Genomic DNA, 16,731 nt, shown 5'->3' with positions numbered 1-16,731 from the left:
TCGAACTCCCTCAATTATTATTTCTATATGTTAATGGCTAAGAGCAAATACTGCTCCTGAACACTTATCTGTTATTTCAATTTCAATATTATGCATTCTATTATAATTTTTGTGCATTAAATCGTTTTTTTTTCAAATATTATTTGCTCTCCTTCTACAAAATTGTATTGAAATTGGTTTCCTAAAGGTTATTAAAAAAAATGAACAAAATAATTCAAAAACATATTATTTAAAGAACACCAACGAATTAAATTGAATTCGTAACGAAACGAAACAAAAAAATCTCTGGTCAAATATAAATGTATAAAAATATCTGATGTTTATTTGTTTTGTTTGTGTGTATGAGTGTTTGTTGTTGTTTTGTTTTATTTTATTTTCGTTTGTTCTGAAGAACGCTACGTCATTCGATTCTATATGTGAATCCAAGTAATTCCTTTGAACACAAAAACATGAGAAGAGGAATATATATTCAAGCGTCTCTATTTCAATGGAGTATTTTGTTTTGTTGTTTTTATATATTTTGGTTCTTCTCTTTAAAAGTGTTGTTATTTGCTCTATTTCCTTTTTCAGCTCATTTATTTTCTACGTTTTTTGTCCTCCTTTCATCCTGTTGTTGTTGTTGCTGGTATATTGATATGAGTGTGCATTGGTACGAGTATGCGAGTGAGTGTTTGTGCATCTTTGATTGCGTTTTGGTAAAACATATATACACATATATGTATGTAAAAAAGTGTATGTGCGCCAGGGTTGCCGTTTTGGAAATTTATTGAATTGAGATATTCTTATAAGTTGCTAAAGGTTGGGGGTCCACTTAGAAGATATAGGATATCCTAGTTCGCGTATTGAACGGTACCATTCTATATCCGGTATTGGGGACACGGTTTTCAACCGCATTAGCTGCAATATTGTACTTTGGTTCTCATTTGGTATTACAACTTCCTATTCAAAATTATCAATACCGTTCCACTATATAACAATACTTCGCTAATTGTGATATTTGGAGGTCAATAGTGACCCTAGTTTCAAGGTTGCTCCCGTATAACAGTACCCTGTCCATCGGTATTTTGGGCAATTTTTCAGCAAGCTTGGCCGTAAGTTAATGTTCTAAGTTCTCTTTGAGCGTCATCGGAACCGATTTTCAGGAAACTTAACACACATCATTCTTGACTTTATTCAGTACGATTTACCAAATTTCGTGTAAATGGAAAGAAATATAGGTCGGTCCATGTGTTGTAGGAAATCTGGAAATTGGGAATACAGATTTAGATACAGATCCCATATATATTTTCGTCCGACTTAAGGTAACTGGTGTACTAAAGTCCCTATATATCTTTCGATTTGCACGAAATTTGGCAGAGTGTACTCAATTAGATCAAGAATGATGTTTGTTAAATAAATATATATCTTAATCTGAACTGATTTTCACTAAACTTAATACACATCATTCTAGACTTAATTCAGTACCCCATGCTATATTTCGTGCATGTCGAAAGATATATAGAGTTTTTGGTACACCATTTATATTAAATCGGACGAAAATAGATGTGAGAGCGATATCTAAATCTGAACCGATTTTCACGAAACTTAATACACATCATTCTAGACTTTATTCCGTACGCTGTACCAAATTTCGTACAAATCGAAAGATATGTTGGGTCTGTGGTACACCATTTACCTTAAATCGGACGAAAATATATGGTACCGATTTTTAGGAAACATAACAAACATCATTCTAGAAACAAATCATTACGCTATACCAAATTTCCTGCAAATCGAAATATATATGTGGACTTTTGTACACCATTTACCTCAAATCGGACGAAAATATATATATGGGAGCTATATCTACATATCTACATTTTTAGGAAACTTAACACACATCATTCTTGACTTTTTTCAGTATGCTTTAAAAAATTTCGTGCAAATTAAAGAAATATAGGAACTTTTGTACATGGGACCTATATCTAAATCGGAACCGATATTTAAGAAACTTAACAAACATCATTCTAGATCCAATTCATTACGCTATACCAAATTTCCTGCAAATCGAAAGATATATAGGGACTTTGGACATTTACATAAAGTCGGACGAAATAATGTATGGGAACTTTGTCTAAATCGGAACCGATTTTCACGAAACTTAGTACACATAATTCTAGACTTTATTCAGTACTCTTTACCAAATTTCGTGCAAATCGAAAGATATATGTGGACTTTGTACACCATTTACCTCAAATCGGAAAAAAAATTATATGGGTGCTACATCTAAATCGGAACCGATTTTTTCCAATTTCAATAGGATTGGGCCAAATAAGTGACGTATGCCAAATTTCATCCAAAAATGCGAACTGTACTTTGTTTACAATTTAACATGGACAGACAGACAGAAGGACAGACGGATGGACGGACGTACATGCATAAATCGACTTAGTGATTCTATGCATATTCTCAAAAGGAACCATGTGTCTATCTCGTTTCCTTTTGCCTGTTACCAACATATGCCCAAAGACATAATACCCTGTACCACAATGTGGTGAAGGGTATAAATACCGAACTGTATTTAATCTAAATTGACGTGTGAAAAGTTTCCTGAAAATCGGGTCAGATTTAGACATAGCTCTTACAAATATATTTTCTTCCGATTTTGTATAAACGGTGCACGAAAGTCCCTATATTTCTTTCGATTTAGACGAAATTGTGCATAGCATATTGAATTGAGTCGGTAATGATGTGCTAAGTTTCGTTGAAATTGGTTCATATTTAGATATAGTTCCTATATATTTTTCTTCCGATCGTCTGTAAATTCTAGACTTTATTCAGTACGCTATACCAAAGTTCGAAAGATATATGTGGACTTTTGTACACCATTTACCTCAAATCGGAAAAAAAAATTTATATGGGTGCTATATCTAAATCGGAACCGATTTTTCCCAATTTCAATAGGATTCGTCCTTGGGCCAAATAAGTGACGTATGCCAAATTTCATCCAATACGGATCATAAATGCGACCTGTACTTTGTTTACAATTTAACATGGACAGACAGACGGGCAGACGGACGGACATGCATAAATCGACTTAGTGATTCTATGCATATTCTTAAAAGGAACCATGTGTCTATCTCGTTTCCTTTTGCCTGTTACCAACATATGCACAAAGACATAATACCCTGTACCACAGTGTGGTGAAGGGTATAAATACCGGACTGTATTTAGTCTAAACTGACGTGTGAAAAGTTTCCTGAAAATCGGGTCAGTTTTAGATATAGCTCTTACAAATATATTTTCGTCCGATTTTGTATAAACGGTGCACGAAAGTCCCTGTATTTTTTCGATTTAAACGAAATGGTGCATAGCATATTGAATTGAGTCCGGAATGATACGCTAAGTTTCGTTGAAATTGGTTCATATTTAGATATAGTTCCTCTATATTTTTTCCTCCGATCGTCTGTAAATGGTGCACTAAAATTCCTTAGTTGAGCTAAAATTTTTTAGTTTGAAATATCGAACCTCTTTGGGCAGTCAAGCTACAACGTATATCCATATTTTTACAGAGCGCCATGTATAATTTTCGTTAGAATATGGATGGGCTGAATGTGCACCTCATTCTTGCTGCAATTATTTTTGCATATACCCAGGCTTTCACACTATATAAAGATTTCGAGCCCAAATTTTTGTTTCCAGTTCTTGGAAGGTGAAAAATATATAGGTGCATAGAACTTTTATTTTAGGACCAAGTTTCAACATATACCTCATATGAAGGTTTCACTCCCAAAGTGACCCGGTTTCATATAGTTTGAATGAGTGCACTCACTGTGGAGGATATAAAAATGTTGCCCCTATAAAAATTAACCACATTTTAGTCATCAGTTTCGCAATAGGAAATCCTAAAATGCAATACCGGTGTTCAGTCATCTGTATGCGTGTGTCATACATATTTCGAAGATACTTTGCACTGTAGATTTGTATTCAATTTCAGCAGACACGCACACACACGCACACACACACACAATCACACAGAGAGGAATACAAAAACAAGGAATTGGCATTTGTTTCACATTGCTCCTTCTTGGTTGGGTATGGCCTTTGTGTATGTGTTCGCTCGTTCGTTTGTTGGGATGTACATGAATGTCTATGCAAATTGCATGAGTGTGTTCTTTAAAGAACTTCACAAAATCATCGTCCAATCGTTGGTATGTGAGTGCGTGTGTTGCTCTCTGTCTGTTTGTATTTGTGTGTGTGTGATTACGTTTGTCTGCCTGTTGGAAAATCGTATTTGCATAGCAAATCGTTTACGTTTGTTGTTGTTACGTGTGTTTATGTGTGTGTTTGTGTGCGACTGTGTTTTCTCTGTGTTGCAATGATTCTTCTCTAGGTCTCTTTGTGTGAGTGCTTGCATGTGTGTGTGTGTGTTTGCTTGGCCTTTTCGCATTAACAATGAAGAGAAATGTACAGCAGCAATTTGCCATTCTGACTGTAAGTTTTGCATTTAAATGGTTTTCGTTTTGCTGCAATTTAAATCTATAATTTATTTTTTTTCCTTTCACTTTGTTCTGCTGCTGCTTGCTTCTCCGCAATTTCTTTATCACAAACGTCTGGAAACGCAATAAACATTGCTTATATTCTATATTGGAGTGTGTGAGAGTGTGTGCATTGTTTCCTTTTTGCATACATTCCAGGGATATGCACTCACACACATATACATATATATATTTTTGGCAACATACTATTTATATGTTGTTTACGTTTATAAAACAAAACACGAAGAAACGAAAGAAACGCTTTAAAAGACATAATTAATTTAAGAGAAAATAAATCGAGTGTAGTGAAGAATTTGTTGCAGTTGAATGACTTGGATAATAGAGCCAAAGGCAAAAGAAAAAAGAAAATACCGAGTACGACTGCAATAAAATATTAAAATATGACTGATAAGTTTAGTAAATTTTTCATGTGTCGTTAAGAGCTTTGATAAATTGCATTACGCATTGGAATATATCACAAGCACAATAAATAAAGTTTTTTTGTTTTTGAAAATTTTTATTCAATTTGGAATGGATATTTTAAGCAAATGACTATTGTGATTCTTTTAACATAAAATAATACAATACTCCAGAGAAAATAAACAAATAATATGATTGACCATATTTGTCTGGATTACTCTGAGGGGTGTTATTAAAACTGATTTAAGGGAACCCCCCCCCATTCTCGATTTTTTATTTTTAAGATTTTAAATGGGCTGCTAAATGAATACCAATGCTTGTTAAGGTTTGTAACTTTGCACATATATATTTGAAGATTTAAAAAAGTAAGAAAAATAATTTACAAAATTATTTTTGATGGCGGGCATGATAACTCCTCACTGGATCATCGGAATCCGAAAATTCCAACGGTGTTAGAAAGAGTACATGTCTGTCTCTCGTATGAACTAGGATTATTGACTTCGCTCTAATATTAACAAAATGGCGGACCTTTGAAAAAGTATTTTTGGTAAATCGCCGATTTTTTACCAAAAACCAAGTTAAAAAGTAAGGAAGATCTTCACCGATTGGCTTTATCCTAGTTCATACGATAGCTATACGCTCACAGAGAAACGTGTAAAAATTTGGAATCGATTGGGTTATTAGTTTTTGAGTTATCGTTCCCGCCATCGCAAAAGAGAAAAACGCGTTTAAGGGAACCCCCCCATTCTCGATTTTAATTTTTCAAGATTTTCAATGGGCTGCTAAATCAATACCAATGCATGTTGAGGTTTGTAACTTTGCACATATATATTTGAAGATTTAAAAGAGAAGAAAAATAATTTACAAAAAAATTTTGTTATTGTTTTGTTGTTGTTTTTTGTAATTAAAGAAAAGTCTTTATTTTTGATGGCGGGCATGATAACTCCTCATTGGAACATCGGAATCCGAAAATTCCAACGGTGTTAGAAAGAGTACGTGTCTGGCTCTCGTTTGAACTAGGATTATTGACGTCGCTCTAAAATTAACAAAATGGTGGACCTTTGAAAAAATATTTTTGGAAAATCGCCGATTTTTTACCAAAAACCAAGTTAAAAAATAAGGAAGATCTTCACCGATTGGCTTTATCCTAGTTCATACGAGAGTTATACACTCCCAGAGAAACGTTGCAAAATTTGGAACCGATTGGATTATTAGTTTTTGAGTTATCGTGCCCGCCATTCGAAAAAAATGTTTAGAGAAAAACGCGTTTAAAGTGTGAGAAGCCCTTCAGCCGTCACTTGATGCTGACACAATAAATCGGCTATATCTTCAAGAGTTCTTGAGATTTTCACTTGAAATTTTGTAGAGACATTCTTTAATCAGTGTAGATTCGAATTATAGCAACAAAAATTTTGACCCCGAGAATGGGGGGGGGTCCCCTTAAAGTTTGAGAAGCCCTTTAGCCGTCACTTGATGCTTACGCAATAAATCGGCTATATCTTCAAGAGTTCTTGAGATTTTCACTTTAAATTTTGTAGGGACATTCTTGGATTAGTGTAGATTCGAATTAAATCAAAAAATTTCTTGACCCCGAGAATGGGGGAGGGTCCCCTTAAGTCAAAATTTGTATGGGCATAACCAGGGATGGTCCGTGTGACGAATTTTTAGGTTTTCGACTGTCAAAAAGGTGTAAACGTCGAAAACGTCATATACCTGTATAAAATGTAATAAACGTAGTAAACGTCATTTATATCAATATTATCAGCATACACAGTTATTTTCAAGAATATATATTATTTTTACATATATCTGACCATTCCTTACTAGAACTGATAAAAATTTTTAAATTTTTTCGAGAAGAAAATTTTGAAATTTTATATGGATTTGAGTAAAGCATGCATAATTTCCAAATTGATTAATGGAAATAGCTATTTTGTCAAAAACCTAATAGATTTGGGTAGGTTTCCGACGTTTCTGACGTATGTATTATACGTAGGAAATGTATGTCATTTACGCCACTGTTTCTGACAGGCCATCTCTGGGCATAACACTCAAAATATTTCAGTACCATAGATGCTCATGTGGTTAAGTTTTAATGGCAAAGTTCTCAAATTAAATCATAATATTAAACCATGCTAAATTATTTTCACCAAATCGCATAGCTTCTACTCAACATAAATAGTAATTAATATTCATTAACATTAATCTAGAAAATATATTTCATTTCAATAGAGTGTCCAAACTTCATATGTCTACATAATGAATGAGAAAAAAACACACACACCTTAGTTCATTGTTCTCTTCATTGAATAATGAATGAATTATGTACTGTTGAAGAAAACTCATTATTTTGTCATAAATTATGCGTTCGGCGTGTTTATTTTTCGTTTCGTGGTTTTAATATTGTAATGACCATTACAAAAACCTGGTGCACGCGCGTGTGTGTTTATGAAAACACATGTGGCGTATACGCCATAATAGTTAATTTCGTATTAATCATACGCTTCAGTGGCAATGCCAATGCCAGTGGCAAAACTAAAAGTGGAAGGCCAGTCGGGCAATCACCAAACATGTTAATTAAATAACCAATGTAACCAAAACAAAATAACCATCATTATAACTTTTCAATTAAAGGCCACCGCATCGATGTGCTGGTAGCAAAAGCTACACAAATTGTATTTGGAATTAGTTATTAATATACATTTCGCAGAAATGTACACACAGGAATTGTCGATAGTTAATAACACTGTGCGACAAATTTGAATTTTTTTGATAATTACCGGGTCGTTAAAGGGTTCTTTTCGGTCCCCTTTTCCAGGAGTGATTGAAAACTCATTCAAAACGGGGTTAAAACTGCTCAGAATATTCTACAGAAATTTTCGCCATAAAGTTTTACTATAAGTCTCAGAATAGACTAAAACTCAAAAATCAGCCTAAACGGCATTGTAAACAAGTAATTTCTCGACCAATTCTGGATAGATATAGATACTTTTTAAGGAGGTAGACACGTGACGAAATTCGGAGGTATGGCATCTATGCCTAAACGTGGATCGATATAATCTATCTTCGAAATTGTTGTGCCCACATACGAAGTGAGAGAGACACAATAAACGCCAGTACAATTATGATGGGAATTTCTACGGATAGGAAACTCAAAATATCACATTACCAATTCGGTTAAAAACGTATCAAAAATCCTTAAAATAAAGTACCATTATATATGTAGACAAAAGCAGACCAAAATCTCATATTGTTATATGTAGGTTACAACAAAATGAATACCAATATTGTTCGTCTTCGAACGTGGATTGCCTGTAATCAAAATACGGATCTGTATAAAATGTTAGCATTGTATCTCGATTTAATCGGATGTTTGCGTAATTAAAACAGTCAGGCATAGTAACGGACTTTGCTAAGTCGATTTTAATTTTTTTTTTTTTGATGTGCTTTTCTTATACAGATATATAATTATACGCTAAATAGTATTTCGATGAGTTACAAACCTACCGAAAAAAATTATTGTACCCTCTAACGTATGGTGGAAGGTAAAAAATAAATGTGTTTTTAGTGGAACGGAAACAAGTAGCACAAGTTGAAAATGTATATGAAGTCAAACAAAAATACACTGGTGGGCAAAACTAAAACAAGTAAAATGGCAAGGTTAAAAAATGTTGCATAACGTCTTCGGATGGGGCCGACTATATGATACCCTTCACCACTATGAATACATACAAGAGACGCTAATATATACAATATCCTGTAGATAGAACAGAAATATCATCCTTAGAGGACCTTGGAAATGGAATCGGGCGATGTTAAATATGTGATTTACATAGATATTTGTACCTATTACAAAACCCCATAGACATAATCGTGGAGACTTGGATTCTTTGGTGTACCATTTCTATAAATCCGGGCAAAAATTTGTATGTATGTAGATTGGGACCTAATTGAGCAAAGGAGGCATACTTGGTATGTTGCAGCACAAAACACCGTCCACAATTTTATCTCGTGTATGTGGAACTGACGCAGACTCCTCGGTGAACGTAAAATCAGACGAAAATATATATGGGAGATATATCTATATCTAAATCGATTTTAATGAAACTTAACACGCATCCATCTAGACTCAATTCGGTACGCTATACCCAATTTCATGTAAATCGAAAAATATATAGGGACTTTGGTGTACCACTTACATTAAATCGGACGAAACTGTATATGGGAGCTATATCTAAATCTGGACTGATTTTCACGAAACTTGGACGACATCATTCTAGGCTCAGTTTAGTACGTTGTGCCAAATTTCGTGCAAATCGAGAGATTAATAAAAGATGGACGAACGGAACTATGGGTCTATCTGGTTTCCTTTTGCCTGTTACAAACATATGAACAAAGACATAATACCCTGTACCATAGTGTGGTACACTCTATGACAACTCTATGGGATTTTACAACGGACAACTCTATGGGATTTTAATTCGGTACGAGTTATGAGTTTATTTCACCATATACAATAAATAAAATATATATGAGAACTTTACCTAAATCTGAAAAGATTTACACATCATTATCGGCTCAATTTGGTGCGTAGTGCAAAATTTCGTGTCAATTATTATTGTCTTCCACCATCAGCATTTAATATACATACTAATTTTACACCAATAGTTTTGGGGAAAAGAGATAAATTATAAAATCTTCATTCTATTCCTAGAGGTCGGGAAAAGTTGCCGAATTATGGAATTTGATCATCGAATATTCATATTTGTATATATATTCTTGATCAGGGAAAAATTCTAAGACGATTTAGCCATGTTTGTCCGTCTTTTGTATTCACGCTGCCTTCTGAAGGAATTGAGATAGGGTGTTGAAATTGTGCATAGGGTTGTCTATTGTCAAGTTCTAAGATGGGATATATCGGTACACGTTTAGGCATAGCTCCCATATAAGGATACCCCCCAATATTCGGTTTTTCAACCGCATTCCCTGAAATTTGGTACATTGGGTTCTTATTGGGTACTAAGTTTCTGCACAATTTTTTTTACAATAGGTTCGGTATTTTGGGGTTCTTTAGATCGTTTGGATGAAATCCAAACGTTGTACCTGTCAGTATATCTACTATGGAGGAGGGTATCCAAAGTTTGGTATCGAACTTAACGTTTTTCACTTGTTTTTTTTTTTTGTAATTTGTTTACTACATCATAATCCAAATTCTATAAATTTTATAATTCATAGAAAATTTTTTAATGAACATTTTCCCAGAAATTTAATTATGTTTCAAAACTTCATTATTTTAATTTTCATTAAAAATATTTTTATTAAAAACAAAATTAACTTTAAAATTTTTTTCCACGGCCATAAAAGTTCTTTGAAATATTTAATTTGTTTATTTTCTCCTGGAATTTAATTGCTCTGGACTTAACTTTAAGATAGCCAACAATGATAACAAATTGTTGGTGTTAGAATGCTAACAAATGAAAATTGCTTTGGTAAGGGAGCTCGTTATGTGTTGAGGTAAGAGATACCGCCAATGGAAAAACCGTTTACCCCATAACACCATCCATCCATCCTAACACAAAGCAACCATCCACCCATGGCCACTAAACGTTTTTCATTATATTAGCTTTTATTTATCATTAGTTTGCATGCAATATCGATAAACTTAATTATTGTTTTTTGTTATTTTTGTTGCTTGTTGGAATCCGTTTTATGAAAGGATAATAAGTTAGTGGCTTATTGTTTGCTTTGTTGTTTATTACTTTTAATTATTTAGCAATGAAGAGGCAATAAATAAAATAACTAAATTGAATAGAATTTTATTGGGTGTGTGTGAGAGTGAGCAAGTGAGTGAGTGGCGAAAGAAAACTGAAGGGGAGAGGAGAGTGTGGCGAGATGGACTTTTGTGTTTGCGTATCTCCTTTGGTTAGTAAAGGGAAAGGAAAACAAATTACAAGCGCAAAACAAAAAGGGAATGTCAGATTGATGATTTAGTCAGTTGATTTTCTTTGCTGATGGAATAATATTAGTTACACAATTAATTACCAGAGAAACACTTACCATTTGATGACGTTGAAAATACAAAACTTTGGGAATATTCACTCCAGCCATAACGATTTCTGAAATAAAGTATATATGGAAATATTAGTGTGCTCGTTAGTATTATAGATATAGTATTTAAAGACAGGTTCCCTAAACAAACTTTTAATAACAAAATTTATTTTCTCAAGCCAAGCTTAGTGTCTGCAATCGTACAGTTTTGGTGACGGGAAAGAAAAGACTGTACCACAGAGAGATTAACGCCCATCATCGAAGTTATATGCCAATCAGAGATAATGAACAAAGACACACTTTGCTCTTGGGTGAAAGACAAACCCACAATGGGTAACACACCCACCCAGCCTTTACAATATTCACACCACATCGACATCTTCAACGTGTCAAGGCTTTAGGCTCGAGGTTTTGAAATTGTGGTTTCGCTCTTTGTTCTGTGTTTTGTTTCACAAATCTATCAATCGAACATATCAATTTAGACATTATAACATTTCAATTCCATAAAAAATTGCAACAAAATTTCCCCTCAAAACATCTTCAATTTATTGCATTTCTATTCCTTTTTTTTTTTTTGAATTTGATTTTTACGTCTTGCAACTTTCAAGAAAACTTTACTAATAAAGCAAAATTTGATCATGCAATTTGCCACCTTCGAACACTGCTTTAATGCTAAGTTAGCCGCTAATGTACAATGTGGTGAGTGGGATTGGCTAGTCTTTTGACACCACACCACTCTCTCTCCCCCCTCTCTCTCTCTCTCTCTGCTTAGGGTTCTTAACATGTTATCGCATTGGAGAACTATGTGAAAGATTTAAAAACTTTTAACTTCTAAATGGGGAGGAAAAATAATAGCAAACCAAAACCAAACTGAAAATAAACGGAGCTACCAGCATGTCGATGAAACAATCAGAACGGATCCCCTTAATGGCAATGAACGCGCGAGCAACAAACACAAAAAAAGCAACGTCATTTACTGTGCTGTGCTGCACAACACCACACAGCACGCTATGCAATGCCACGGCATGACATGCCACGAAGGAAAACATTAGAGGGCACTGAACATCCGTAAACTTTGAGAATTTATATAAATACTTGAACATGGAGTTTACAACTGGTATTTACCTCGCTTGAACTGTAGCTTCGTAATGTTGATCTGGATCTAAACCGCGTATCATATAGCTCATCCCTTGGGTGTAGTGATGTGATATGGGTATGGCGGGCAGGACGACATCACGCCAATCATTGCGACCCCAATGTATTACATTGCCGGCACCGTAGCTGCCATAACCACCGCCAATGCCCATGCCGCCGCCGCCCATACTGCCCAAACTGCTGCTGCCGCTAATGCCACCCAAACGGTAATTGTGTATGCTGTCACTGCTACCAATAATTCCGCCACCGTACATTTGCAATGACGACGACGATGAGGACGATGAAGAGGAGCCATGCGAATCAATGGAGTTATCGACCTCTTGTCCTTGTTGCAACCTTCGGAAGGATAATTTGTACTCTTCAATGGGTGCATGAGATTCCACTGTCCAAGAAATGTTGTATCTGTAAAGAGCGGGTAAGAGAAGAAGAAGAGGGTTGTGATAAGAAATGAACAAAACAATAACAGCAGTAACAACAACAATGGGAATAACAATGGAGTGATATTAATAAAATGTAATGCAAGATGAATAAGAATATTTCTGCTTCTTCTTCTTCTTAGCGTAAACTATTTTCTGTCATTGTGTATGGGTGTGTGTGTTTGTGTAAAAGTTTGTGCAGCAACGAGAAAACTATCGAAGCCCCCACACACACAGTTTTACTACATTTGTATACGTCTTTCTCTCTCGGTGTGTGTGTGTGTAATGACTGTTGTCATTGTTCAAGTGAGTCACATTGCAGCAAATGTTGAATTAATAAAGTTCCGCCAAACAACCAGTGACAGTGACTAAGCACATTGGAAGGAGCGCCAACACAAACAGTTAGTGATGTTAAAAGCGAGAAACCCGTTTACCGAAAAATTTATTTAATATATATAGTTTAAGTTTTTTTTTTCAAAAAATTTAACATTAGATTCTCTATCCATCTATCCGAATCAACATGTCGATTTTACCAGATGAAATTCAGGGAATGAAGATATTGGGTGAAAATTTTCTATTGTAAAACAAAGTAAATCGACCTATTTAATGAAAACAAATAAAAAATTCCATAATTTCGGTCCCATTGAATTTTTATATTCTCTATATGTTATGGATAAAAAAGCACCCACAAACTCTCGGGAAGAAAACGAAATACAAATCAAGACACACTCAATTCGTAATATAAGGCTAGCACCTTAAATTTAAGGAACATGTCGCCCTATGTATTGGGGGCATAGACTTATATTGGAAATGTTCTGCCAAGAAGTTTTTGAGCCATCCAATTGGTAATCTTCCAAATACCGAAAATTGGCGGCACCGTTGTTTGAGAGCTATAACAACAAGCCAAAAATCATAATTTTTATAGGAAGATTGGAAATCCAAAATATACAATTGAGGCATATTCGGCTGAAAAGTGGCGGGATTCTCTACCTAATGACAATCTAAAATATAAAACAAGTAAAAACTGTATTAAGTTCGGCCCGAATTTTTCAAAATATCAAAATATCTAAAATCTAAAAGTGCTAGAAGTCCTTTTAGACTTCCCTTATAAAGTCCCGCCCACGTTAAATATTTTGAAGATCTACAACTCCCAAATTAAAAGTCTTCATGTTGGTATTTCCGAGGCTAACATCGCTTTTGCTGACATTTAAATCCAAATTGACCAAATTTTTTGCTTTGGAGGCCCACCTTATGGTAGAGAGTACAGTCGATTTCTCTTTACTGTAAGTCGCTTAACTGAAAAATATCTATCGTCTAGTTTCATAAAATTCGAAACCTACGAATTCGATATAAAAAATTAATTATTGAAATTCTTGAAACAAGAAAAAAATTCGCTTGTGAGAAGTCCGCTTAAGTGAAAACATCGGATAACTGAAAGAAACATCGTTATGTTTCCGTTTCTGTAAAGCCAAACTTTTAAAACCATTTGGAAAATTCGAAAAAACAACTCCGTTACGCATTTTTATATTTTATATACAAGTAACAAAGAAGTATCAAAATATGTTACAGAATGTACCGTTCATATGGGAAATGTCAAAACGAGGTCCCATATAATTAACAAAATATTGAGGAGGTCGACCACAAGATCATAGCCAAATTTTAAATAGAAACAATGTAAAAATGTGAGTCTATAATGAACAAATTTTGCAAGGAAGTATGTTACTCAATTACAACCCCATATTGCAAGCAAGCCAGCTATTAGAAAGACCTAAATCGGCTAGTTTGAAGCCTTTTCAACGGCGATTTTAATTTCCTTAGATGAGTAATATGAGTCTCTCCAATTTGAAATATTTTGATAGTCCTTACATTTCAAACTGAGTGTCTTCAAGTTGGTATTTCCGAAGCTCACATCCTTCTTGCAGATATTTAAATCCTCATTAGCCACCCAATAGTAGAGGGTATTAAAGGTTCGACTAAAGTTTTACTTCTTTGATTTAGTTTCAATCTTCTCAATACAAGTGTAGCGTCGTTTCTATGTTGGACCTCTTTGGTTCGGTTTACTGCGGCACTATTTTGTGTTGTGTTCCAGGATTTCAGAGCCAATATTTGTTTCTACGCATATACGCTTGACAGGACTATAATATAAATCTTGCTAATTGCTCATATTCAGAGCAATTTCACTTCTTTTTTTGGTCGAAGTTTAATTACTTCGGAAAAGAACAAACTTAACGCTTTCGACTTCGTCGGAGTATCTATAGGGCATGCAAAAACCCGATAATATGCCAAAATTTCTGGTTCTGAATTTTTGCTCAAATTAGTATTCAACACAGCAGAATACTTGGTATTTTCCGTTGAAGTTATCCTATGTTACAATAGCACCACTTATATTTTTGCGATATCATGGCATGGATATTTGTGTCTGTGAACCCGGATTGCCAAACCATAACTCCTATGTTTAGAAATTATTATTGTAGCTCCATAAAGCTATACCGGACCTATAAAAAAGTTGATGTTCTACCTCCCATATATGTCCCACCTCATTTCATATAATATATTGCCTCATTTCATATAATATATTGATATAATATATTGATATTGCTTACATGTTGTTACAGACCCAAGTTATGTATGGCCTGATTTTTAATATTTCGGAAGATACCTATCCCGTTGCCGTTCTTCGCGTACCACATCCATGATTTGTACTGTCAAATTATATATTTTGATCATTTAAGGAAATTTCCCGAAATAACCGGTTTTTATTGTATTTCATTTAAATTCTACACAACACTAAGTACAATGTGTCTTTATGACCAACTCTGATAAACTTTGTTGTTTTATGTTTTTTTTTATCATTTTTGTTCTCTTTTTATTTGAAAATCCTCGTAGCTTAAGTTGATTCAACAATCCTCCAGTTTACCAGAGTTGAATACCAAAACTCGCAACGCAAAAAAAAGTGGCCAGCTTCATAGCCAGCTAATGCCTTTGTTTTCGCTGCATTGTCCGAGATGTCAAGTGGAAAAGTATTGACGCTGTTAAAACGGAGAGCACTTCTAATGGTTTGGCAAATATTGATTTACAGCAATTTTTAGCGAAGATATTTTTTTCGCATGGCATTTTTTTCATTCTTTCATCTTCATTTTCTCTGTGGCACACTAACGCACTAACGTACACACACCCAGCTGCACTGTCAAGAAGTCTTTGCCAAATAGTGGAATCAATATTCATAAAGTAATCTGAATTAACCGCAGCATGTTTTCAAGTAGGTTATACGCTGACTATCAAAAGTTGAGTGGTAAAATTTTTGTAACAATGGTGACATGAACGTTTTTTTCATGAAATTCTTATTAGCTATAAGTTTAAGTTGCTTTTGTTGTTGTCCGATTAAAAAAAGAGAAAAATAAAACGTTGTAAGATAATTGCTTTTTGAAGACTTAATTTAAAATTTTTTAGTGGATTTGTAGAATTAAAAAAGTTTTGAAAAATAATTTTATAGCAATTTGGATAATAATATCGAAAACATTGTTATAATCCTTATGTAATCGTAGGCAGTTTTTCTAACCAACGTGTCTGCAATTTAGAGGGTAGAAAGAATATGCATGGAAAGATTCTACAGACCCATAGTTATTTTTGAAAATATACATATAATAGGTATTTGAAATGCTTTGTGCCTGTCGGTCCTCCAATTTTATGTTAATGTTATGTCAATGGTATTCTCCAGATGTCCGATGGATAGAAGATGCTTGGTTTAAGTCGTTATATCTATCATTGTAAGAATATTAGAAGCTTCCCCTGAAAATACCCAATGTTGTAGATGGTATCGTGAGGTGGCCTGTGCGAGTTTTGTTATTTCCTTCCTGCTTTATTTTTTTATACCCTCCACCATAGTATGGAGGGTATATTAATTTTGTCATTCCGTTTGTAACTCACCGAAATATGCATTTCCGACCCTATAAAGTATATATTCTGGATCAGGGTGAAATTCTAAGACGATCTAGTCATGTCCGTCCATCTGTCCGTCCATCCGTCCGTCCGTCTGTTGTAATCACGCTATCTTCTGAAGGAATTTAGATAGGGTGCTGAAATTTTGTATAGGGTTGTCCACTTTTCTGGTAGCCCCCATATAACGGTACCTCCTAATTTTCAGCATTTTGGGGGTTTTGGTCGTATTTTTCCAC

General features: G+C 34.4%; 1 protein-coding gene across 1 annotated transcript in view; it reads right to left on the bottom strand.

The window, feature by feature from the left end:
• LOC133321785 (lachesin) overlaps window positions 1–16,731 on the bottom strand; it is a 132,086-nt gene that overhangs the window by 10,221 nt on the left and 105,134 nt on the right. Inside the window, exons 7-8 of the mRNA XM_061530858.1 lie at window positions 12,111–12,542; window positions 10,995–11,053 (exon numbers count right to left, since the gene is read on the bottom strand). Of these exons, the coding sequence (XP_061386842.1) occupies window positions 10,995–11,053; window positions 12,111–12,542 (491 nt within the window). The remainder of the gene's footprint in view (window positions 1–10,994; window positions 11,054–12,110; window positions 12,543–16,731) is intronic.

This window comes from Musca vetustissima, unplaced genomic scaffold, assembly GCF_032173495.1.
Source record: "Musca vetustissima isolate MV318-11 ecotype Yass unplaced genomic scaffold, APGP_CSIRO_Mvet_v1 utg11745, whole genome shotgun sequence".
NCBI classification, from domain to species: domain Eukaryota; kingdom Metazoa; phylum Arthropoda; class Insecta; order Diptera; family Muscidae; genus Musca; species Musca vetustissima.
The sequence above is the reverse complement of the archived record's forward strand: the minus strand, read 5'-3'. Positions and strand labels throughout refer to the sequence as shown.